Raw genomic sequence first — 25,471 nt, 5'->3', positions numbered from 1 at the left:
ATTACAACCTTACTCCCTTTACAGATTAACAGTGGGTCCTCAGTTCAAGCATGAGTGACATAATTAAAGTAAGTTGTTAGCACAATTCACCAGCATCTGTTTACTTGTTACTATGCTTCCTTCTTGGGAGGCATTCCAATTACAATGACTCAGTTACCTCCTCCACTCAGGGGGACTGTGAAAAACAAACTTTTAAGCTGAAATACTCAAACTGTTTGACATCAGTCTGAAAAGATGCATTGTTCATCCATTCAATAGACATTGATTGCCTGCCCTGCAAGGTGCTGCCATGGTTGCAGGAGGTGCGATGCTGACTGGCAGATAGGATTCTTATACACGCAGCTTGCAGCGTCATGAGGGCCAGAGTTGTGGGGCACAGTGCAGGACACAGGGCAGATGATAGAGCAAGGCTATCTAAAGCAAGAATGGAACCTTGGGCATTTTAGAGCAGCGAATCAGTCCTTCAGGACTGTGTACTCAGTTTTTGCTTGAAATGCAACCACAAAACACGCTTCCCAAAGCAGGGAGTTTTGTTTCCTGGTATATTCACTTCCCCAGTAGGGCAGATAATTTGGCAGGGATTCCAATCCACTACATTCGATACTGCTTTGACCCAGACTGTTAACTCCAGAGGCTGGGGCTCCATAGGTGAAGCAAAGTTGCTGAGCTATTAAAAAATAAGACATATGAGGAAAGGTTAAAATATGAGATTATGAAGCTGATTGAGGGAAGTTGCTGGTGATTTAAATAATGGCTTTCAGACCTCCAATGTGTATATGATTGATGCTGGGCCGAGAAACTTTTCTCTGAATTTGAGGCCAAACACAATTGAAACGACGAGGTCCGTCAACAAAAGGTAGAACTGTCATCATTATTAGTCATGTTATGTTGACGCTGCAGTAAGAAACACGCAAACAGAACAACTTGTAGTATCAGGGATGGGAGTACAAATAAACCTAGAAGCTGAGACTCAAATTTCATTTTTAGTTTCTTTAAAAAATCTTTTTGTTTAGAGACAGGATCTCATTCTGTTGCCCACGCAGGAGAGCAGTGGCGTGATCCTAGCTCACTGCAGCCTCAACCTCCTGGGCTCAAGCAATCCCCCCACCTCGGCTTCCTGAGTAGCTGGGACTGCAGGTGCATCCCACCATGCTCTGCTAATTTTTAAATTTTTTGTAGAGTCAGAGTCTCACTATGTTGCCCAAGAAGGTCTTGAACTCCTGAACTCAAGCTATCCTCCAACCTTGGTCTCCCAGGGTTTTGGGATTACAGGTGTCAGCCACCGTGCCTGGCCTCATTTTTAGTTTTCAAAGTAGTTAGATATTTCCAAGTTTGGATGTCAGGAGAAAGACAAAAAGGTCCCCTGTGTCCACATGCAGAGGAAGGGCTGTAGACACAGACTAACACTCCATTTCCTGCTCTTTATTTGATTTTATTCTTTGAAAACAACAGATATGAGGATTGCTGATGCGCAGGCCAGCCTGTGCTACCATACGAGGGCTTTGAAAAGATTCTAGATTGTCTCTGTGTGATGATATGTGCTGCCGTGTAGAGCAAGGAAAACAGAACTTAGAGGTGGATTTCCAAGCTCCACAGCCCATCTTTATCATGGCCAGGTAAAGCACTGTCCCTTAAAAGTTAGATACAAGCAACCAAGTGACATTTATTGAGACTCTACTATGTGCCAGACCTGGGCAAGTTACCTTCTCATGAGGTCGAGCTGGATGACTGGCTGGGATAAAGGATACAGCCAAAACGTGGGGGTCCAACAGGAGGTCGTGGGGACCACATGCTCATCCACAGAACCTGATCTAAGCTTGTTCATAGACCTTCTGCTTATTTTCCTTATAGAAAATAAGAGAATTTTGCTCATCATTTCTTTTCCATTTCTATTGTCAGTTTCAGTTTTTTACATGTCCTAATAACCATATATTTCATTTTCCACCCATCCAGACTCCTTGCTCCTCCCTATTTGGTCTGGGGAGAACTCATAAATGTCATTGGTCACAAATCCACTCTCCACGCTCACCAGAGTCACAAACCCACTTTCTGATGGGTTCACAGCCATGTTGTCATAGTCACAAGACACATCATCGGGAGTGGCTTCTCCCGAACACACTCGGAATGAAATATTCTTCAGGTCTGGCCGGGTCTCAGCTAAGTCAGCTTCGCTTTGTTTTCTTATGACATTGTAGACCTCTAGGTCCGGGCTGTTTCCTTGGTGAGGAGAGGGCCAGATGGTGTGCTGCTTCTTTGTGCTAGGGTCTGGTTGCTCCCGTTTTCTAGAGAGAAAGAAAACCAGGGCTGGGTGTTTCAGACCAGGTGATTGAGAATATCCTTGTGCTTCCTGTTGAGACCAGAGGAAGCAGCCCTGGGCGGTCACCCAGCTGCATGTCTCATCTATGTAACTTACAGGCCAGGGCTTCGGGGTGGGACGGAACCAAACAGGGAGATGTTATGTTCAAAGTGACTGTGTATCTGTCATTCACGGCTGCCCAAGTGTGGGCAGGGTTATTATCCTGGGGTCCCCAGAGTCCCTGGAGGGTCCAGGGATAGAACTGAATAGGAAAAAAAAAATACCACATTACAAACAACAAAACAAAACAAAACAAAAACAACAACTCAGCTGGGCACAGTGGCCCACGCCTGTAATCCTAATACTTTGAGAGACTGAGGCAGGCGGATCACTTGAGCCCAGGAGTTTGAGACCAGCCTGGGCAACATGGTAAAACCCTGTCCCTATAAAAGATATAAAAATTAACCAGCCATGTTGGCGCACACCTGTAGTCCCAGCTACTTGGGAGGCTGAGGTGGGAGGATAACCTGGGAGGTCAAGGCTGCAGTGAGGTGTGATGGTACCACTGTACTCCAGCTTGGGCGACAGAGTGAGACCCTGTCTCAAAAAACAAAACAAAAAACAAAACCAAAACAACAAAAAATACAACTCATCCGTAAGTGAAATTTGGCACGTCCTTCCATTATGAGTGTAAGCAATAAAACAGAGCAGGATTAATAATATCTTTGATTTGATCATTACTAGAAGTTATAGATGTTTTCATATCACAGTTATAGATGCCTTGAAATATTTTACCCTCATCTCTACTTCAAAATTATAATAATTATACTCAGCACCAAATAAAGAAGCGTTAATAAAGGAGTACATGTATTACTAATCACATATTCATTTTTGGAAACATTTTGCTAAACTATATAACAGTATAATTGCTTCCTTTGCAACCCAATGTATTTTATTTTATGCATTTAAAATATTGCTCTGGGCCAGGTGTGGTGGCTCATGCCTGTAATCCTAGGGTTTAGGGCAGCTGAGGCGGGCAGATTACCTGAGGTCAGAAGTGCGAGACCAGCCTGGCCAACATGGTGAAACCCATCTCTACTACAAATACAAAATTAGCCAGGCGTGGTGGCATGCGCCTGTAATCGCGGCTACTCGGGAGGCTGAGTCACAAGAATCACTTGAACCAGGGAGGCAGAGGTTGCAGTGAGCCGAGACTGTGCCATTGCACTCCAGCCTGGGTGACAGAGCAAGACTCTGTCTCAAATATATATATATATAATAAATAAATAACATAAATAAATAAAATAATAAATAAAACAAAATAAAATAAAATATTGCTCTGGAAGGAGTCCATAGGCTTCACCAGACTGCTGCAGGGCACAAAAAAGATTAAAAACCCTTGGGATAGACAGACACCCCAGCTTTAGAGTCACAATTCCCAAATCCTGGTAGTCAGGAAAGGAAATCAAGAACCAACTGCAGAGTAGGCAGCTGGAAAATATGCTTGTAATTTTTTGAGCTAAATTCTACTTTCAGATTCAAAGGAAAAAACTAATAAAATAATCCTAATAAGAGGTAACATTTTTAAGTGCTTAGTATATACCTATTCTGCAAGTATTAACTGCCTGAATCCTTATAGTAATCCTATAAGGAAGTTACAATTAACTGAAATAGATTTTTACATTGGAATCTTACTAATTCATCTCAAATTCGTCTTTAAAGGGAGTCAAATCTTAAATTGGGCCTTAGTTTCCCCATTGTAAAATGGGAATACTAGACATCTTCTCCGTACACCATGATGATGGAGAATAAAAAGGTAACTGAGAAGAGCTTTCAGTACTAAAAAAAAAAAAAAAAAAGGTGGCACATGATCCTGACCATATGCAGAAATTGTTGATGCTACCTAGTGTAGCTATTTTATAGCACTCTATACTTGTGTATTGAATTAAAAGAAAAGTCAATTAAAAGGAATTTGGCTCTTTCATTTTGAATTAAGTGGTTTAGTTTCAGATGTGTACCAGAATGCTTTGCAATAGTCATTTTTCATATGGCTCACTATACATTCCTTCACTCAGTCCACATACATTTTCAGAGTGAGGGCACACATGCATGAGAGCATTTTTGCTGGGTGACGTGTGAGTGCACGGGAGGTGAATAATGCAATTTCACCCTTCAAGTTGTTTTAATACACACATACACACAGTAAAGCATGTAAGATCATTCTGTTAATCACAACTAAGCACAAATGCCTAGTATTTCTGAATGCCCTGGTCTGTCAGAGAAGCTGCTCTCCAATCTGCAATGGTGATACTCTTGGTGCTGCCATGGGTTTTAGTGAAGTAAACAGGGCAATATCCAAATCTCAAAGAGAGCAGAAGATGCAAAGGTTTGTACAATGAAGGTTTTACTTGCCTTCTTCTACAGCTCCAAACCCAACATACAACTGTGGAGACCACAAAGAGGAGGAGAAGGGGAATGCCAGGGATTAGGATGTAGGCAAGATTCAAGGCAGCTTCTGAAAAGAAAGAAAGCAAATGATCAGCACTGGCTGTTTTTTGTTTTGTTTTTCTGTGCTTCAAACCAGGCTTAAAAAATGCATAATCATCAAAAACTAGTTGTACCCCCAAATCTATTGAAATTAAGAAATTAAAAACCAAAACAAACAAAAAAGCCTAATAAACACAGAGTATTCCAAAGAGCTCATTCCTAGGTGATTGAGACACATCTAGCCAGTTAGCAAAGAGTCTTCTGATTTTGATGAATGAGCATTTTCTACCTGTCCTAGTACCCTAAGTGATAATGAAAATCGGTTTAAATTTGTGGGTCTTCCAAATATCAGAAGGGCACTTTTGTTAATTAAGCTTTTTTTTTTTTTTTTCCAGAGAAAAGAGAGTCCCTCTTTTCTTGTCTTCCCTTAGTAAAGCAGGGGCTGTTGGGGCAGTGTTGATGCCTTTGCCTCTAAGGACAGTCACCGAGTTCCCAAGATGGGATGGGAGAAAGAGGGAAAAAGAGGCGAGCCAGAAGTCTCAGTGTCATTACCAGGAAAGAGGTCACAGAAAGCAAGTAAATTACAGTGTAAAACCTTTCCAATATTTCTAAGAGCAATTGGATTCAGTTGGGTCCATGAGCCATGACTGTGAAGAGCACTTAGAGGCCTGCTTTTCTGAACTAGAGTCTTTTAAGATTTAGAACCAAAGATGTTCCCCTCAAGTGGCTTTGGGAGGAAGCAAGGATTGGAGGCTAACCCTCTTCCTACTCCCACTGACCCAAGCTTCCTGACTATCCAGAGGCTGTTGGTTCTTTTTCTCTGTGAGACTGCAAACCTGACAACCACTAAAAACCCCAAACCCTCAAAACCCACTATAAATACCACCATAATAACAATGAGCAATAGAGATGCCACCCACCTTTGCAGAGCACTTTGTACCTTTCTCACATATCTGTCATATAATAAAGAATTTGATGGGCCTTTGTCCCTGGTTCCTGGGAGAGAGGCTCTAAATCCTTGGACTCTCCCAAGTAACAGGAGTGAATTTGTTATTCATGAGCCCCTAGAACCATAAGAGAGTTTATAAGGAGATGACTCAGGATGGGGGCTGGCCATGCCAGAAGATCAACCATGTGATGATAGGGTTGGGGCTTTGAGCCTAGTGATATCAGCCTGACCTCTTTTGGAGACTGAGCTCCACCACATGACCAATGATAAAATCAATCATGCCTATGTAGTGAAACCCCAATAAAACCTCTGGACATGAAAGCTCTGTGGAGCTTCCTGGTTGGTGAATGCACTAATGTGCCAGGATGCTAACGCATCCTGATTCCATGGGGTCGGGGGTGACATGGAAACTCCTCCCAGACGTCCTGCTGTGTGTCTCTTCATTAGGCTGACCCTGATTTGTATCACATACAATCAATCTAGTCATAAGTATAGTATTTTCCTGAGTTCTGTAGGTTGTTCTAGTGAATTATCAAACCTAAGAGGTGGGGGTCATGGACACTCCTGGGTTTGTAGCCAGTTGGTCAGAAATGCAGGTGGCCTGGGGATCCCCAAACTCACAGTCGATGTCTGCAGTGAGGGCAGTCTTGTTATGAGCTGTGCTCATGAGCTGGAGTGTCTGTGCTAACTCTGGAATTTAGTTTTAGAACTGAACTGCGCTATTGCAACATCCTATTTCATTTTATGGACACAGTTGTGCTCTCAGGTAGGTAAGAAAAATATTATTACTTCTATGATGCAAATAATTAAACTGAAGCACAGAGAAGTAAAGTGGTTTTTAAAAGTTGCCCAGTGACAAAAACTCAGATGTCCTTATTGAATTTCAGGGTGAGAGTGAGTTTGAAATCCATTAGCACTCCAATGTATTATCCCATTTTCTTTTACCTTTTATGATTTAACCTTTTAAATGTTTTTGTCTATTTCGTCTCTTTGTTTTGCAGATGAATATTAATCATACATGTTATGCATCACAGCTTGGGTCTTTCTGCTCTTATTTCTCTACATTTTCTCTCTCAGTCCTCACTCCACCTTACCCCGCATGACCTCTCAGTGGCTCCCAAAGCTCCGTCTTCATGCAAATTTTCCACCTGCTGTCTGATTTCCCCAGTCATCTTAGGATAGTTCCATTTGCATATTTCATTGATGAAACCTAGCATTTAGTTCAGCTTTTGCAAAGCCACACATGCCCTGTCTAGTGCTATTTTTAGGTAGCTATGGGAAAGAACAAAGTAGGGAATTCAACCTTGGGTAATTTGTGATCAAGGGAGCCTCATTATTCATCTTTCCTAGGAGAGTTTTGTACATACCTCTACTTTCTTTAAATGTTTTTTTGGCATCTTCCTCCTGTGTTTCTTCTAGAAGTACAGGTGTTGTCGGCTCTGTTTCCTCACCTGGAGAGAGACACATGGAGAAAGGCATGATAATTCTTTGAGGTCCTACCATGTTCAAATTGGGATGCAAAAAAGCTGTAGCAATTTGGACAGCAGCATCTATAAACACAGAAAAGTAAAGGGTTGAATGTGTTGCCCTGGAGGTTTAAATTGTCTTTGTCTTTTTGGCGAGACCCTTGCTGTCAAGAATCCAGTATCAAAACAATCAACAAGCAGCTAACATCAAGGTACATAAAATACCAAGGTGTCAAGGGGAAGGGCCAAGGACTCACTTCTAGGGCCATAAACTATCAGTTTGGCTCATTTTTTTGGGTCTCTTTAAATTATTCCTTTCATATTGTCAATGATGACAAGTAACACCCCAAACAGAATTTTTAACTGTTGTTTTCAGCCGTGAGAGAAACAGACAACACTAAAAAATGACATGACTAAACTAGCTGTCATGGCTGGGTGTGGCGTGTACCTGTCCCAAATGCCTGAGCTAATACCAGTAGTTTTTCTGTTGAATAATCTGGTCCAAAGGACATAGGGCTTTAAACCTGTGAACAGGGGCCATGAAACAGTCCCAGTTAACCCAAATCTCAAGTGACAGGCTTACCTTCAGGTTCTCCAGAAGGAACTGCTGGTTTCTCTGTAGTAGAAAGAAACAAAAACAAAAATAATAAGTAAATTTTCATGGCATCTGAATGAAATCAGCCACAGCCTCATGGCATCTATTTATTTGCTGAATCAGTCCTCCGATAAACTTTATTTGTTGTTATCAGATATCAGGAACTGGGCTAGTAAATCCAAAGAATTGCTTTTGCACAAAGACTAACCTACCCCAGCTTTATTTCAGTGCTTTTTTATTTTTTAAAAAAATATTTAAAAACCTTTAAATATGATCATTTCCAAATATACAAAAAAGGAGAAAGACTGGTATAATGTACCCTGTGTACTGTCATGCAGCTTCAACTCCTATCATTGTATAGCTCATTTAGTTTCAACCATAATCCCTACTCCTCTGCCCTGCACTTCTGGCCTGGATTATTTTAAAGCAGTCTAAGACATTTTATCAGTTCATAATGGGGATGTTTTAGAGGACAACAAACACTGATCTCCAGGTTGTGAAAGTGGTTTAGGGGCTGAGTAGACCACTGGCCAGCACCAAGGCAGAAGCTGGTGATCTAGAGCTCTGAGCTATTGCACATATTTCAAAGTGTCTCGAGAATATCAGGTTGTACAGACAATTGACATCAAATGTGTTTGCTTTTGACTGGGAGTGTGTCCGCCTGTTGTATTGGCAGTGAGTCTCTTATGCTAATTGGATGCTCTGGTGTTCGTAGGGACAGGGTCTTTAAGGGAAAGACCTTAAAAATCACAGTCCTAAGGCCAGGATGTCAAGCCCATTCTGAAGTTTCACTCAGAAAGGACACAAACTTTTAGTCATCTTCCTGTAAGTGTGTGTGTGTATAGGTGATGTAAATCCATTTATTTTTAAAAACCCGCTTACACAATGCCTACTATATGAGAGAAACTGTTCTAAGTTGTTTTTGTTGTTGTTGTTGTTTGTTTTTTTTTTTTTGGTGACAGAGTCTTGCTCTGTCACCCAGGCTGGAGTGCACTGGCACAATCTTGGCTCAATGCAACCTCCGCCTCCCAGGTTCAAGTGATTCTCCTGCCTCAGCCTCTGAAGTACCTGGGATTACAGGCGTGTGCCACCATGCCTGGCTAATTTTGTACTTTTTTTTTTTTTAGTAGAGATGGGGTTTCACCATGTTGGTCAGGCTGGTCTCAAACTCCTGACCTCAAGTGATCCTGCCTCAGCTTCCCAAAATGTTGGATTATAGGCGTGAGCCACCGTGCCTGGCCTGTTCTAAAGTGTTTTATAAAATCAAACTCAATTAATCCTGGTAACAGCCTTGTGAGGTGGCCTTATTATTTATTTATTTATTTATTTATTTATTTATTTATTTATTTATTTATTGAGACGGAGTCTCGCTCTGTCGCCCAGGCTGGAGTGCAGTGGCGCGATCTCTGCTCACTGCAAGCTCTGCCTCCTGGGTTTACGCCATTCTCCTGCCTCAGCCTCCTGAGTAGCTGGGACTACAGGCGCCCGCTACCATGCCCGCCTAATTTTTTGTATTTTTTAGTAGAGACGGTGTTTCACCGTGTTAGCCAGGATGGGAGGTGGCCTTATTATTATTCTGGTTTTGTACATGAGGAAACTGAGATTCAGGGAGATTAAGTAACTTGCCCAAATCTCACAGCTGATAAGTAGCTTTAAAGGGATTTCAACCAAATACATTCTAATGAAAATTAAAATAGTCAGGAGACATAATTGTGCTAGGTAGCAGAGATAAAACAGCAAATAAGAAAGAATCTCAGCCCTCTAAGGGGCTTATATTCTACAGGATGGCCATAAAATCTGGAAATACAGGAAAATATTAATGAACATTGATTTTGGGATATCACACTGGAATGTGTAATAACATGATCTATTCAATGCATGATCTATTCATATTGTTGTCCCTTCATACTTCAATCCACGGTGCAAAGTTAAACACGGCACATCAATGCAGCATTCCCATCAACCCCTGCACCTGCATCTGCGTTGCCTCATAATTTGTTTCTGATATTCGCTGAATATGCCTGTGCCTTTAGCACACCCCAGAAGTAAGCAAGTGTTCAGCGATGGCTAGCATGCCACCTACTCTACATGAGTACATTCTCAAATCTAGCTTTATATATTATCATTCACCCAGTTCCTTGCCACTCTGGCATAACGGGATGATGTCCTCCCCTGCCGGAACCACAGGAGTGAGCTTCCCCAGCCCATCAAGTGGTTAAACAGGTAAGTTTCCAGACTTCATGCCAATCATTAGTGGAGAGGACAGCCTTATAAATAGGCAGTTAAAGTACTGTATGTGTGAGGTGCTACGATCCTTATAGGAGGGACGCTAAACCTAGCTTTGAGGGGCTCTGGAAGGCTTTCCAAAGGAAGTTATTTTTTTTAACTTCTTATTTCAAAATATTTTCAGATTTACAAAAATTTGCAAGAATGGTACAAAGAATTATCCCGTATTCTTCACCTTATCATTTTATCACATTTCATTTACTTAATTATTCTCCCTCTCTCTTATCTCTCCTCTTTCTCTCTGTTTTTGTATCACATACACATGTTTATGTGTGTGTGCATACATGCACATATATATATACACACACACACACATACATACACATACATAACTTTGTTCCTGCAAACAAGTTGCCAACATGGTGCCCCTTTACTCCTAAAGACTTTTGTCCATATTTACAAAGGGAAAGGGGCCTTTTCATATATAACCACAGTACAATGATCAAAACCAAGAAATTAACATTGATGTAATACTATTTTCAAATCTACTGATCTCATTCAGATTCTACCAATTTTCCTACTAATGCCATTTATAGGAAATCATCACATCATGGTCCAGGATCCAACCCAGAATCACCGGTTGCACTTAGCTGTTAGGAGAGAAGGTGTTGTCTAATCTGAAGCCAAAGGGTGAGAATGAGTTGGCTGAGAAAGGGGTGTTTCAAGCACAGGAAACAGCAATTAAGAGCTCGTGGGGAATTCCATTTGGTACAAAGGTGTTGGAATAGGACGGGGAGAGGAGTCAGAGTGGTGAGAATTGAGCTGGACAGGTCAGCAAGGGTCTGGTCGTGCTGATCTCTTCTGGCATGCTAAGGTGTGTAAACTATTCTGGGCATGCGTGGCCAAAAACAGACAGTGTCTTAGTTTTTCTTCATGTGCCCACCTCCCTCTGTTGGATCCATTCTGTGTCCTTCTCTGTGCCTTGGGAGGTTGAGGCCTATAAACTGTTTCAATGGGGCTTCCTTATTCCCTTGTTCTTTGGTCTCTGATTGGACTTAGCCAATGAGAGGCAAAGGCAGAAGGTCAGAGGATAGGAGGAAAGAGAGGTCTCGGTATTTATTCCCCATGCCCCCATCCCACATCAGCATGGTTTGATAGTAGCTGCATTTCGTGGTAATAGCTCCTGTTGGGCGGGTCCTCTTTCATGACCCCAAGCTTTTCCTCGGTTCTGCTAAAATCACTCCCTCTTTTACTCCTTCAGTCCTGGGAGTAATAGTTTCCCATTGTAGTTAGTCCCTGGATATTTTACCATCTCTTGCTCTTTGCCTACACCTCAGCAAATGTCCTTTTTATTACACTTTCCTCATTAAATCCTTTGTGTGTGCCATCTTTTTCCTGCCAGGACTTAGTGTAACTAATACAGGCAATAACAAAAGTAATGAAGAATATGATTTTTTTTTAAAAGTACCAAGTCCAAAAATAAAAGGATATTAAAGCAAATTTCAAAATCTCACATTTCAAAAACTGTTAAAGGAAGTGCAAAAATTTAAACCATGGAGCTATTAATAATACAATATAATTCACAAAAGTGATGAAAAGCCAGTTTGTAACAAGTGCCTTGCTTTCACTGCTTTATAAAGGTGACTTGCTAAGTCAGTCTAGGTCTTTGCAATCTCCCCACCTGAGACAACACTGTACGGTGGGGAGGGCCAGGTCACTGGAGAGAAGAATTCATCAGAGAGGATAAAGAGAGAGAAAAACATCTTTTAGCAGCAAAAATTGCCACCAAACCATAGTCCAGTTCAAACAATTTTAAAATGACAGGATTACTTAGTCCCAAACTAGATAGAATTAACAAGTCACTCTACTCCTATCAAGAAAGAATGCAGAATTAGGGCTAAACAGTTGGCTTTAGGGAGGTGAGAAACTTCAAAGGCAGATTAAGAATCAGTTCAAGTTCAAATATGTCAGTTGTAATGGAGAAGTCTGGGAGACCCAAGTACAGTGAAACTACAGGCTTGTAGCCAGTTTAAAACCCTAACAGATCTGGAAGCAAATGTAAGTTGAATTTGCAACTGAGAGTTGAGAGTTTAAATCTGCTCATCAAAGTACCTGCTCTCTCTGCCCAGTGAAAGTGCAGTTGGTGTACTTTCTCATTTACGTATGTATCATGCTTCCTTAAAGCCCCAGAAAATCATCTCACTGAGCTGTTAGAAGACTTGTAAGAGCAATGGCCAGCTTATTCTAAGCCCCTACAGCCAACCTCACATGTGGAAAGAGTAATAATTTGTGGCTGTCCACTTAAAGGGCTTTTTTATTTCCTGATGTTCTTGTAAGACTTGCTTTGTCACATATAAATTAAATCTTTCCATCATCCCTTCTTTTAACATCAGATAACCTTTCCTTTGCTAGGATTACTCCTCAGTGAGAATTGTCATTACATTGCCCTTTACAAGAATTCCTAAGGTTTTACGTTGCTGGCATTTGCAACAAGCTTTCTCAGAGACCACATGACACATTCTTGGTACTAGCAGCTGCTCATGAAATAAGGGAGGTTGAGAATTCAGCCGCATAGCTTGGGAGAGGATTCATTACCATCAGAATATTTGCAAATGAAATTGTTCTTCATGTTGCACCGGTCATCATTCCACTGGAACATGTAGGGGCCTCCGATGCCGGCGGGTGCCGATGGCTGATGGTACATGACCACGCAGACCTCGCTGCCGCAGGACGGCTCATCCACATACCAGTTCCTGTAGGAAAAGGGATCAGCAGTGGAGCAACTGGAGAAGGACCCCCTGAGACTTCAAAGCCTTTGTTTTCCCATCAAGTCCCACTGAGCCATAAACATAAGATTCTGCCTCAGAACACGATACAGAGAGAGAGGGAGGAATTGAAGTACTGCCAGTAAGCAGAACCACACGCATTCTCCTATGGACATCACAATTAATCATCTGACATTTGCCACAATCTCTTTGCAGGGAGGAACATGCCACCATATGATGTCTGCAAAGTAATTATGAGAAAAAGCAGCTAGCAGGGCTAGTCTGGACGATCTTATTTCTTTCTTACTTTTTGCTAATTGGGTTTATTTGTCTTTTTTTAGATCTCAGATGCACTGAGAAGAGACATGGCTTATCTCCTCCAGAGCTTGCCCTGCTCGCATCTCTCCATGCTTTTCAACAGCCACCAACTGCCTTTTCAGCCCTGGGAAGTAGATAAGAAATTCAAGCACATGAGCAAGACATTCCAAAACACAGAGGCTGTCAAAACAGGTAAAGGGGTGGGGACAAAAGCAGGAGGACCATTTGGTCTTTTTCAATTTTTAAGTTGTTTCCACTTGATAAGGCTGATGCCCCTCAGCCTCCACCTCCAGATGTCTTGTCTTTGTCTCCCTAGCCCCCCAGAGGGGTGCATTAGCACCCTTACACTACTATCCAGTGGCACCTGAAATTAAATGGTGCTGCCACCCAGTTGGATATGTGGGTGCCAGGGAATGTGCTTGGATCTTATGGAGCATTTACATCTGTGAGTACCCACCCCCTATGCTGACTCAGGGCTGGGCTTTGTAACCTGCCTGGTTAGTCACCTGAGCTGTTTCCTTCTAGGGCTCAGATCTTGCCCTGATGCTCAGAGCAGGCAATGCTGCTCTGCTTAGCTCTTGTCAGAGCTCTCTCCAGAAAAGAGACAGCTAAGAGACAGCTCTCCCTATAGCACCACAGTAAGGCTCGGCTTGAGTCCTGTGTTGCTGTCTACTAAAAGGAAAATCCTTTGCTGCACTCACTGGATTGAATTTCCTGGAAAATAGCTTAGCTTACAATAAACACTCCTTGGATACTATGCCTGGACAGCTGGGGGCACCTCATTAGTTATCTCCAGTCCAGATTCCAGCCTGTTGGGCCCCCTACCCTGACTTGCCTTGTTCCCCTCTCCACTGGCCTTATGGCTTTACATTATTTTGTCTTATAGGTTGAATATTATGTCTGGCATATAATTTCTGTACTTGAGCCAATTTTCAGACCCAGAACTCACTGATAGAGAGGCCAGGTTTCCAGTAAGAAGGACCTTGCAACACCATGGCAGGTGCACATGGTAATAACTTCCCGTTTTTCCCCTAAAGGGACCCATGGCTGTTTCCTCCAGTAACCATACACTGGGGAAAAGAAGGAATGTCCAAATATTACAAGGGCTGTTGGACACAGGCTGCAAGTTCACATTAATACTCAGACTTAAAGTGTCATCAAAGCTACCCATTAGAGTGGGAGCATACTGGGGACAGGTATTAAATAGAGGTCTGGCCCAGGATCAGCTCAGAGTGGCCCCCAAACAGTCATCATTCCCCAGTCCCCAAATATATGAATTGAATAGACGTATTTGTTAGTTGGTACAGTTCCACATTGGTTCCTTGGCCTATGATGGGCAGGATGAGCTGCGTTGTCTCTTGGTCTACTTACCTGTGGGGCAAGAGCTATCACGGTGGAGAATGTCAAGTGGGGAAGCCTTTGAAACTGCACTCCTCCCCACCCCTGCCATGATAATAAATCAACCACAACATCTTATCCAGGGAAAGATGGTAGGAAGTAGTGTCACCCTTAAAGACCCAGAGAATCTAAGAGTGGTGTTCCCCATCGTATCTCTAGTTAATTCACTAGTCTGACTCCTGAAAACACCAGGCAGATCCTGAAGGTGATAATAGAGTAGCACAAACTCAACCAAGTGGAAGCCTGATTGTGGCTGCCTGTGCCATAGGTGGTGTCTTTGCTAAAGCAGGTTAACATGGCCTTGGGTACCTAGTATGCAGATCTGGTGAATATATTCTTTTCCTTCTGTATCAGAAAGATAATCTGAAACAGTTCGTTGGGATGGACAATAGTATATACTTATGGTCTTGACTCAAGGCTACATTAATTTTTCTCGTCCTCTGTCATAATATGGTGTAAAGAGATCTGGATTTCCTAGACATTTTGCAGAAAATCACACTGACCTACTATATTGCTGACATCATGCTAATTGGAACAGATGAGCAAGAAGTGGTTAGTACACTGGATGCCTTGGTAAGACTTATGTACTCCAGAGGGTTGGAGATAAATCTTATGAAGATTCAGGAGCCTACCACTTCAATAAAATGTGTGAGTGTCTAGTGATCTAGGGAATACCAGAACATCCCCTTCAAATTAAAGAACAAACTATTGCATCTTGCTGTAATTTGAAGAGAGAAGCACAGCACATGGTAGGTCTCTTGGGCTCTAGAGGCAGCATATTTCACACCTGGAAATACTGCTCTGGCCCATAAACCAGGTGACATGAAATACAGCCATTCTGAGTAGGATTCATAGCAGAAAAGAACTCTGAAGTAGATCTAGGCTGTGTGCAAGCAGATTTGCCACTTGGGCCGTATGATGCAGCAGCTCCTATTATTAGAGATGTCAGTGGTGGGAAAAATAACGTCATATAAAGCTTGTGACAAGCCTCAATGAGAGAATCACAATGCAGACCCTTAGGATTTTGAAGCAAGACCATACCATCTGTAGCTGAAAATTACTCACCTTTTGAGAAACAGTTCCTGGCTGGCTACTAGGCAAGGAGCACCAGAGACCATGTAGTACAACCTGCCCATCATGAGCGAGGAACTGTCAGACACACCTAATCGGAGATTAGGCAGGCCTGGAATCAATCCATTGTAAGACGGAAGAGGTATATCCAGGACCAAAGAGCACTGCATGAGCAGGTAAAACAGACTTCCATGACATCTGCCACTGTTGGACCAGACCCTCTTTCTTAGCTCACACCTGCGACTGCATGGAGGAATCCCTTGTGACTAGCTGATACTGGCAGCCTGAGCCTGGTTCAAGGGTAGGTCAGCTAAGTATGGGAGTACAGAGTGAAATGGACAGCAGCTGCACTGCAGTCCCACTGAGGTGGCCTTGAAAGACACCAGTAAGGGAACATCTTCCCAATGGCCAGAGCTTTAGTTGGTACATCTAGTTAACCACTTTGTAAGGAAAGGGAAAGTATTGGAGATTAGAATATATAAGAACTAGGGGTAAGGTAAATAGCATGCCCAGCTGATCAAGAGTCTAAATGGAAATAGACTGGAAGATTGGGGACTAGGAAGTTTTGGATAGAGGGATGTGATATACACAGAGGAGTGAACATAAAATATGCAACTCTTTCCATCAGATATAAAGACCACCAGGGTACATCTACTATAGAAGAGGCACTGAACAACAAGGGAGACAAAATAACTCAGCTAGGTAATGCCAGCCAGCCTGTTATTAGCCACCCCAGTGCTAGTACAATAGATACTAATAGGTAGTGGGAGAGATGAAGTCTATAGATGGGCTCAACAGATTGGCTCTCATTCACTAGGGCTAATCTAGCTATTGCTACTGCCGAATGTTCAACTTCCAGCAACAGAAACCAATGCTAAGTGTCTGACACAGCACCAACACTTGAGGACACCAACGTGGCACTTGCGGCAAGTTGACTACATGGGGACTTCCAAAAGGGGCAATAATTCACGTGCCTTTTATACAGTCCTATGTTCCCAAGAATAAGAATACATGGGTTTGGGAGCCGAGGGGTGGAAGCAGGAGTAGCCTCGCTTTAGCATCACTGGCAGTGACCCACTTAGGAATCTGTGCTTCTTGTCTCTGCAACACTGGGATCCGGAAGCTTAGAGGTCCTGGTTCCCACAGGGGACTGTCAGAAGATACAAGAATCTTATTAAACTATGAGTTATCACTGTCATTTGGACACTCTGGGATCCTTGTGTCCAGGGACCAGCAGGGAAAAAGAGAAGACATTATTTTGGCAGGAGGTAAGTGACCCTAACCATCAGGAGGAGATAGGCCTGCTGTTATGTATTATGGGCAAGAAGTTATCTATTTGGGTACCTCTTGGAATTCGCTTGCCCAATTTTGATGGTCAGTGGAAAAGTGCACAAACTCCAGCATGATAAGGGCAAGGTGACTAGTGCCTCAGATTCTTCAGACATGAGGATGTGGATCATGCCACAAGGTCAACCGTTGAGACCAGCAGAGGGAGAGGGAATCTGGACTGGCTACTAGAGGAAGGAGGTCAGTAAGTACCATCTGTGGCCCTGGGACCAGCTGCAGTGATGGGAAGTGTAGTTCATCCTACTAACCCTCCTTTCTAAAGTTTCTCCCAGGAAGACAGGCTCATGAGAATCCTGGAGGAGCTACTCCCAGAACTTATAAGAAGATGTGCACCTGATCAGTCTAATGGGTGGACTAAGACAGATGCTGATGTGCTGCCTTAAATGTAATGGTAAATACACACACACACACACACACACACACTCTCACATATTTAGTTGTTAAATTTTTGGGGGAGTACATAGTAGGTATATATTAAAGAATATATTTTAAAATCTTCCTTCTTTTGATGAGTTTAGACTTTTCCCCTATGATTGTTCACCATTAGATTTTTTATTTTATAAACTGCCTGCTCAGGTATTTTGTCTCTTTATATTTTGGGGTCTTAGTATTTTATTGACATAAACTCTTTATCATAAAAAGATATTAACTCTTTGTTGGATTTGTGACACGCATTCTCCTAGTCTCATGTCTGTCTCTTAATTTTGATATTTTTTAAATGTTTGTCTATGTCACTGCATTTCTCGCATTTCTCAGGGAGGGATGATGGCAATGTCATGCTGCCAGGATGGGGGGATGAGTGAGTGTTGATGCCGTGGGTTTAGCAGGGCCCTATACACTGCAGGGTTCCTGAGGTCTTGGCCAATCCACAGAGTTAGATCTTGGCTCTGATTTCTTGCCAATTATTACAATTACCTGTGGACCGGAGTCCTATCCTGAGTCATAGCCCTATGGATCTTCAGTCTCTCAATGAGGTTCTGGTCCAAAAGGCCAGAGAGCCAGAACAACTGGCTTCAAGCATTGTATGCTGTTGAAACAAGGCTGCTGGGCTGCAGTCACCTGAACAGAGCTCCTTGGACATCGGCTGGACCTAAATCAAGGCTGAGTTCACCAACCGCACTGCTTAGGTCAGCAGCTATTCTGGTGCTACTTCTCCTTCAGAGAGCTGCCTGGCTGGTCTTCTCTTCCCCACTGATCCGACACTGTGGATCCAGCCTGCCTCTTTTTTGAGTTATGACAAGTGAGTCAGCTGCTGTGGGTTCCACACACTTACCTAAATTGTGATATGCTGCCATCAGTCCAAGCATAAAGGTCCTCGCAGGCTGTGCTATTGCTTTGTTTCTCCTCACGCCTCCTGAGCCCAATCCAGAAGTCACCATCAGATGGCAAGAGGTTTTCAATGAACTTTTCTATTAGGTTCTGTTCATCTTCAGACTCGATGCTGACTAGCTGGCCTCCATCCCTCCTGCAGGCTTCTTTGGCTTCCTCAAAGTTCAGTCTTCGAGAAGTATCATGGAAGTAAATGACTTTATAACAAGGCCTCTGTGTCCCTCCCCGGCAGACTGGCTGCCCTAGAGAAAAAAAAAAGCCAACCTATTTCAGTGTCTCAAAAAGTATACTGGGGCAGGGATGTGTGGAGGCATCTGAAGGAAGGTATCCCTGGGTAGGAATTTTGGTTACTCATCAGTAGACTGTTATCATGTCAGCTGGGGCTCTCAGAGCAAATTAATACTCCTTCCAGCATGGAGATGTAGTGATTTAAACTCTGATGCCTATATTGTGTAGGGACTCGTGTTTGTTCCATTACAGAATATTAAAAAGCAAATGTTTTATTTTGACTATCCTTTAGAAGAGAAGTAGATGAAGATTTATGGTTTCACTGAAAGGCACACAAATAACACTTTCATTAGGGAGTCTCAGGGGATAATGTGGCTTAAAGACGGTGTCTGGTGGTTCTTTAAGGTAAGAGAGGCCTCCTGAAGTCAGGCTGGGCTCCTCTATTCTGGAACCCTCTGCCTGTGCAGCAGGACTGAGAATCTGCCCAGTCTCTGGTGTAAGCAGAAGCTAAGAGCATCAGATCCATGGGGTTTGCTGCTACTGACAGTCAGCCCCCTAACCTAAAGGCAACAGTTAAGGTTTACTGAACTCTAACTATGTGCCATAAACTATGGTAAGGGCTTAACATTTACTTACATACTTTATCTCATGTAACCCTCATAATAGTCCCGTGATGCAGATACTGTTTATGGCTCATTTTACAAATGAGAAAACTGGGGCTCAGAGAAGTTAAGTAATTCGGCCAAGATCACACAGTGATCAGCAGCATCACCGGAGTTAGAGCCCAGATCTAATTACAAAATCATGCTGGTACCAGTGAACTAAAACGCTAGCTCCCCGCTGCACTCCAAGCTCGTGTTTTACTGGGAGCCCATGTAATGTATCTTATCAGACTGTCCCCCGACGGGCTGAAGATCATCTCAGACAAACAGATGGGATTTTACGAGGAGTCAGTAAATCGCTCACAGTACACACTGCTCTAGCTTGTGTCTGTGTGACTGAAGCCTTGCTGTAACGGAGACACTAGCCTCATCACTCCTTTTATTCAATCACCATTTATTGAGTGTACACTCTGTGCCTGGCACTGTGCGAGGTGCTGGGAATACAGGAACAAAAGCTACTTCCTAGCTCACAGGAGCACACAGCATATGTTTCCGGATTCACATGTTCAAAGTGAAAACCACGTATCAACGCGGGGAGTAGTCACCCTGCAAAGACAAAGCCAAACTGGGCTGTGGGTGCGAACTGCTGCCACAGTGCCTGGGGTAAAAGATTTTGGTTTGGGAACCTCCTCCCACAACTTCTGGCATGTTCTCATTTTCCCAACTTGTTTTGCAGCTGCGTAGGGAGCCAGAGAGCATTCATTATTCCCAACACTGGCCAGCATATAGGGCAAGGGGTCACAGACACATAACTCTATTATTAGTGCTAAATGAGAAAGAGCACATACAGATTATCCAGGAAGCTCCAGTGAGTCTTCATTTGCTATTTCTTCTCTCATCGCTTTCATAAAGGAATTCTCAATGAGCAACAAGTTATAAGAGTTCCACATCTTCTCCCTTTTCCTGTCATTATTTGGCTATTGCTGATAATAGAGAAACTCTAACTAGACTGGTCCAGCAGCACATTAGGAGGGCTCAAAAGTCAGACCTGCTTACAAGAAGGCATTCAGAGAGGCTGAGGCAGGGATGCCCCGGGGAAGGAGGCTGGGCCAGTCACGCTTTTGCGATTCCTCAAAGCTGGCTGCAAATTGGGCAGCAGAGGGGGGGCAAATGAACCCCCAAGAACTTATCCAACCTGGCCACCGGCATAACATAGGCTGGAGTTGAATTTCCTGACAACCCCCACCTTCCACGTTGGCTTGTCAAGGGAAACAGAACACCTTAAGCGAGTTTCTATATGGTCCAGCCTGGCCACACATCCCAAGTCTGCGGGTGACTGCCAGAGACAGTCAGACCTGGAAGGAGGCCCGCTGGCCTGTCTGGTTCTCCTGCCTTCAGGAAGGGTCCTCCTCTTCTCATTTGCAGGAAGGGGAAGGGTGGGAGGGCCTTCTGTTCTCCGCGACCAAGAACCGAGCCCACGCAGCCCTAACTCAAGCAGCTCAATTCAGCTTCCCACCTCTTTTGCCGCCCCGCGCCCCGCCCCCATCCTGAAACCAACTTTACATTCTTTAAATTAGTTTCGCAAGCCGGGATGCCGGAGTGGAGAAGGTTTCCAGTCTCCTCTGTCCCATTTGGTCAAGCTGTTGGCACCCGCAAAGGGGATCTGAGAAAAGGGCACGGATGTTCTCCCCCCGACATGCAGAACAACTGAAAGAGGCCAGAAGCCAGAGCACCGTACCTCCTCTGAGGTCCAAATCCGAGGCTGCAGTGACACAACAGGAGGAAGGAAGCAGAGAGTCATTCCCCGGAGTCAGGCGGGGCTCGTCCCACACTAACTGGAGTTCTTTCCCGATCTCTAAGCGCTCTCATTCCAGGCGCTGGACCCAGCCATGCAACCCTCCAGAAAAGACGAGGAGTAACAGGCAGGATTCCCACGGCACCGCGGATCCAGCATCCCTACCCCGCTGTCTCTGCAGTCGCCTCCCCGAGCGGGCGGTAGGCGGGGGCCAGCTGGCAAGCCTGACCCGCGGGGGTGGTCCCAAGGACTGACTCGATGTGTGTAAAGGAGTTGGCCGAAGGGGCACCCACTGGGGCAGGTTTGTCCACTGCCCCACCTCTCCTAAATCCTCCAACCCACCCCCATAACTCTGGACTGGCAACGGGCTTCGAGCGTTCCAGGACGCGCAGGGAACTGCACGGCTGCGGGAACTGGCGCGGGTCTCAGACGCCGTGCGACTGCTCCCTGGAAGCAGGAGACTCCGAAGGGCTGCGTCTGGGAGTGGGGCATGGAACGGCCCCCTAGTCCCATGCGTGGCGGCCCAGAAGAGGGTCAGCAGCTGGGGTGCAGTGAGTACCTCTGCCGAGCCCACCCCAGCACCAGCCTCCGCCCCAGCGCGCGCACTCACCGCTTAGCAGGCGACCCGTCGCGGCCCGCAGCCTCACCAGCAGCATGGCCAGCACCACGGCCTGCAGCGCGGTTCCCGGCCTCATGGCCCGACTCAGGTGCGCCATCCGACACCCTGGAGCTACGGCGGTGGAGCGGGCTGGCGGGCGGCGGCGTGCGCGACCACTGCAACCGCGGCAGCAGCATCTCCTGGGGACCGACGGACCGCACGGGGGGAGGGGGGGAGGGCGCGGAGACAGTTGGTCGCCCCTCCGCCCACTGGGACGTCACTGCGGGGAGGGCAGCCCCGCTGGCCGGCCCGCCCCCGACAACCTCCTCCAGCGAGGATGGCGCCAGACACTCGGCCAGCCAGAGGAGAGCGCGTCGCAGAGGGGGGCCAGCTCCCTGCCCCACTCCGAGCTTCCCTGGGAGATCCCGCGTTTGCCCGAGACGCTGGGCGGAGGAATACTGCAGTCGGGCCCCTCTGCAATCTGCTGACGAGCACAGTGTGCCTAAAACTAGCACATCTCACCCCTCTCCGCCGGACCTTAGCCAAGTTCGCCAGCTGTGCGGTTGCAGCCGGAGGGAGAGGCGAGGCGTGGATTCCTACCTGGGGCTCAGCAGGCCGCAGTCCTGGCACGAAGGGCGACATCTGAGCAAGGAAAGGTCGATGCAGAGAACAAACACTCACGCAGGCAGTGTGCCCACCGGCCAGGAAAGTTACGGGACACCGCGCCGATGGCGTCCAAAGAACGTGGCTGAGTTGGAGACTTCCCGGCTGAAAGGAGAGCGGCTTCTACCAGAAGCCAAAAGATGTCCCAGATCCCAGAAAGGAAATGATTCTGTTTTTTTGTTTTGTTTTGTTTTGTTTTTTTTTGTAGGGAACGGGTTGGGAGGTGGGGGTCATAGTTAGGGAGTTCAGCTTTGGCCCCTCGCCCCCCAGGAAAGAATAAAACTACAATCTCAGGAAAAGCTTTCCTAACCTAGCCCTCAATGTGTGCTTCCTCTTGTAAACTCCCAAAGTAGGTGTGTTTCACTTCGGTTTCGTAAACGTAATGCTTTTAAATATAGTCAAGGCCGGGCGCGGTGGGTCAACCCTGTAATCCCAGCACTTTGGGAGGCCGAGACGGGAGGATCACGAGGTCAGGAGATAGAGACCATCCTGGGGAACACGGTGAAACCCCGTCTCTACTAAAAAATACAAAAAACTAGCCGGGCGAGGTGGCGGGCGCCTGTAGTCCCAGCTACTCGGGAGGCTGAGGCAGGAGAATGGCGTGAACTCGGGAGGCGGAGCTTGCAGTGAGCTGAGATCCGGCCACTGCACTCCAGCCTGGGCGACAGAGCGAGACTCCGTCTCAAAAAAAAAAAAAAAAAAAAAAAAAAAAAAAAATATATATATATATATATATATATAGTCAAGTAATAGAGTGAGCCGTCTGTCCAAAGATGAAGGCACTCAGTAGCACACGGTGAATCTGACTTTCTGCGTTGTCTGCCACACTATGCCGCTGTGAAGCATAGCAGAAGCCCCATCTGGGCCGTGACCTCTGGATTTTGGTTCCAGCTTGCTGTTTCTTAGGTACTCTTTCTGCTTTTCAAACAGCCAAGAAAGCAGTGATGCTTCTGAGGCCTCTAGCCACTGCAGTTCTAGACAAACCACCTGAATACAGGCTGGCGGTGAGAGGGGAGTGGGATAAATTTCAGTATCAGCTGAGAATATGGGGGAGCTCTGCTGTGGCTCGTTAACAGCTATTGTGGCAGGATGAGGCCTGACCTTTATGGCAAGATCATTTATAGTCCTTCCTTATGTCCCAGTTAGAATATGTCAATGTCACATCCAACACACATTCTTCTTAGAAATTCTTGGTTATCAAAACAACCAGAGAGAACTGTTATAGTGAAAAGAAGCACTTGAGTTGGCATTTGAGGTTCTGTTTCAGATCCTGCTCTTCTTCATTTAATGTCTCCGTGGCCTTTGGCGAGTCCCTTTGCCTAAGTTTCACTTAACTGTTGGTAACATTAACAGTTGTCTTAAGAGTTTTGTGAGTGTTTGATAAGGCAAATATATATGTAAATGTTCAGATATCTAGGCACTTAATGTCAATTGTAAAGGATTTATTTCTAATATTATAACATCTGCTTCAACTTTAAAAGCTGTTACTTGGGTCCACATAATTAAATCATGTCCCGACTTTTTGCTTTGATACTCTGGACCTTGGTTTCAGATGGACTTTGTTAGGGTATACAGTCAACCAAACCTGGTAGATTACAATAATGCCCCAATTCTCCACACCTCCCTGTACTCATATCCTTTACCGTATGACTTTGTAGTTTCTCTTACTAAAGAGGCAGAGTTATATTTCCCCACACCTTGACTTTGTGTTCAATCGTGTGATTGACTTGTTTGGCTAACAGAATCAATCAGTTCTGAGCTTAGACCAGAAAAGGCCTCATATTTCTTTTTCTTCTCTGCCACTCTCTGAGAGGAACATACCTTAGATATCCCACTGGTCTATGTGTATCTCTAAGAGGATGACAAATGGAGCAGAGCTACCTCAGGCAACTGACAAACTTGCAGTAAGAGGCAGAGCTGCTCTAGGTGCTGTAGCTTGAAGCAGAGCTGTCTGGCTAAGCCTAGATCAGCCAAACTAGATCACACAAACTTCAGATGTGTGAGCAATAATAAATGTTGTTTTAGACCCCTTTGTTATGCAGCATTGTTGCAGCAATAGCTAACCATTACACTTGGCGATGTAGGGAGTTATCACCAGGGGAAGGCTGGTTGCCAAGAAAGTTCACAAAGTAGAATTTTTCTTGGTAAAATTACCTTGGTCCAGGGTCCAATTCCTAGTTTAACGTGCTCAAACCCAATCTAAGAGACTAATATATTTACACATTGAGAAATAGAATTGTCAGGTAAACTAATGTTTGCATTGGCCTGTTGAACACGTACTCTCCCTCTGGGCAAAAAAGATTTATCAGCATGGAATCAGAATAAAAAGAATTAGTTATATGATTTACTAGTTTAGGCTTTGATAGCCTGCTGTGTCCATCTTCACAACAAAGACCTATCTGTCGGGCAGACAAATACATCAACCAGACAGGGTACCCTTTATTCTTGCTGGTACTGGGAAGAGGCTGCCAATTTAAAACTTTAAAAATTTTCATTTCCCAGGCCTGACTTCCTTTTGTTCCAAACATTTTTCTTCAAATAGTGTTGTGCCAGAACCTTGTCACTGTCCCCTAATATCCATTCTCCACTTCTTTTGGCGATAGAATCCCTGAATTTTAATTAGACAGAAGCCCCCTCCCCATTTTCTAAAGACTATTTCCAGCCTCCCTCACAGCCTGATGTGTCTTTGTGATTAAGCTCTGACCAATGGGTCACCCAGTCTTTGGTTGGCACAGTGGATGGGGGCTGCGTCTTATGAAAGCTGTGTCCAAGAGTTCCAAGTGGAGGCCAGTAGTGATGGGAATGGTGGCCTTAAATAGAGCTGCAAACTCTGGGTAGCCCTCTTACCCTAAATATATGTGCTTACCCAAGAGTCAGACTCCTGAGATTTCATCATTGGTAACTTATTTCCTTGGATTACCCATTGTTCCTTTTATTCAGCCTTCTTTTAAAATGCAAATATTCCTGGGTGGATAATAAACATATTGCTACTAAAGCTTTACTATAAACACTTTCCAGTTCTTTCTTTCTGACAGAGGGGGACCTGGATTATGCTAAGATCTCTTGAAGGAGGGATGGGGAAGAGCATCTAACCCTGAGTAGGACTGCCATTTGGACAATGCAGAAGGGACAAATCCTTAATCTTTTCTTTTCCATTACATAGCAAAGGGAATGAAAGTGAGGGAGATTGGCACTAGGTTTATGTATGTGTGTAAAACGTAGGCACGTGGAGCCAGTTATTCACAGAGGTAGAAGCAACTCATTTCTGACTTCAGACATGTTCCAGAAATGGAACAAACCAAATTTTGCCAAGTGGTTTTCTTATTAAAGCAAGTAGA

At 44.6% G+C, this 25,471-nt stretch overlaps 2 protein-coding genes across 3 annotated transcripts in view; one reads left to right on the top strand and one right to left on the bottom strand.

Moving 5' to 3' along the window:
• Positions 1 to 25,471, top strand: part of BTG4 (BTG anti-proliferation factor 4) — a 113,777-nt gene that overhangs the window by 42,167 nt on the left and 46,139 nt on the right. Inside the window, exons 4-5 of the mRNA XM_050757739.1 lie at positions 9,928 to 10,016; positions 13,126 to 13,294. The gene's annotated coding sequence lies outside the window, so the exon portion shown is untranslated. The remainder of the gene's footprint in view (positions 1 to 9,927; positions 10,017 to 13,125; positions 13,295 to 25,471) is intronic.
• LAYN (layilin) lies at positions 1,412 to 21,898 on the bottom strand. Of its 2 annotated transcripts, XM_050757726.1 has the most exons (7): positions 21,483 to 21,898; positions 18,192 to 18,489; positions 12,615 to 12,772; positions 7,782 to 7,814; positions 7,100 to 7,183; positions 4,709 to 4,811; positions 1,412 to 2,282 (listed from the first exon to the last, which is right to left on the bottom strand). In XM_050757726.1, the coding sequence occupies exons 1-7, from the start codon at positions 21,586 to 21,588 to the stop codon at positions 1,919 to 1,921; spliced, it is 1,146 nt and encodes a 381-aa protein (XP_050613683.1). In that variant the 5' UTR covers positions 21,589 to 21,898; the 3' UTR covers positions 1,412 to 1,918. The 2 variants fall into 2 exon arrangements, with proteins under 2 accessions (XP_050613683.1, XP_050613684.1); XM_050757727.1 differs by lacking the exons at positions 12,615 to 12,772; positions 21,483 to 21,898 and having other exon boundaries at positions 18,192 to 18,297.

This window comes from Macaca thibetana, chromosome 14, assembly GCF_024542745.1.
Source record: "Macaca thibetana thibetana isolate TM-01 chromosome 14, ASM2454274v1, whole genome shotgun sequence".
In the NCBI taxonomy this organism is placed as follows: domain Eukaryota; kingdom Metazoa; phylum Chordata; class Mammalia; order Primates; family Cercopithecidae; genus Macaca; species Macaca thibetana.
Note: the sequence above shows the minus strand (reverse complement) of the source record. Positions and strands in the feature narration are given on the sequence as shown.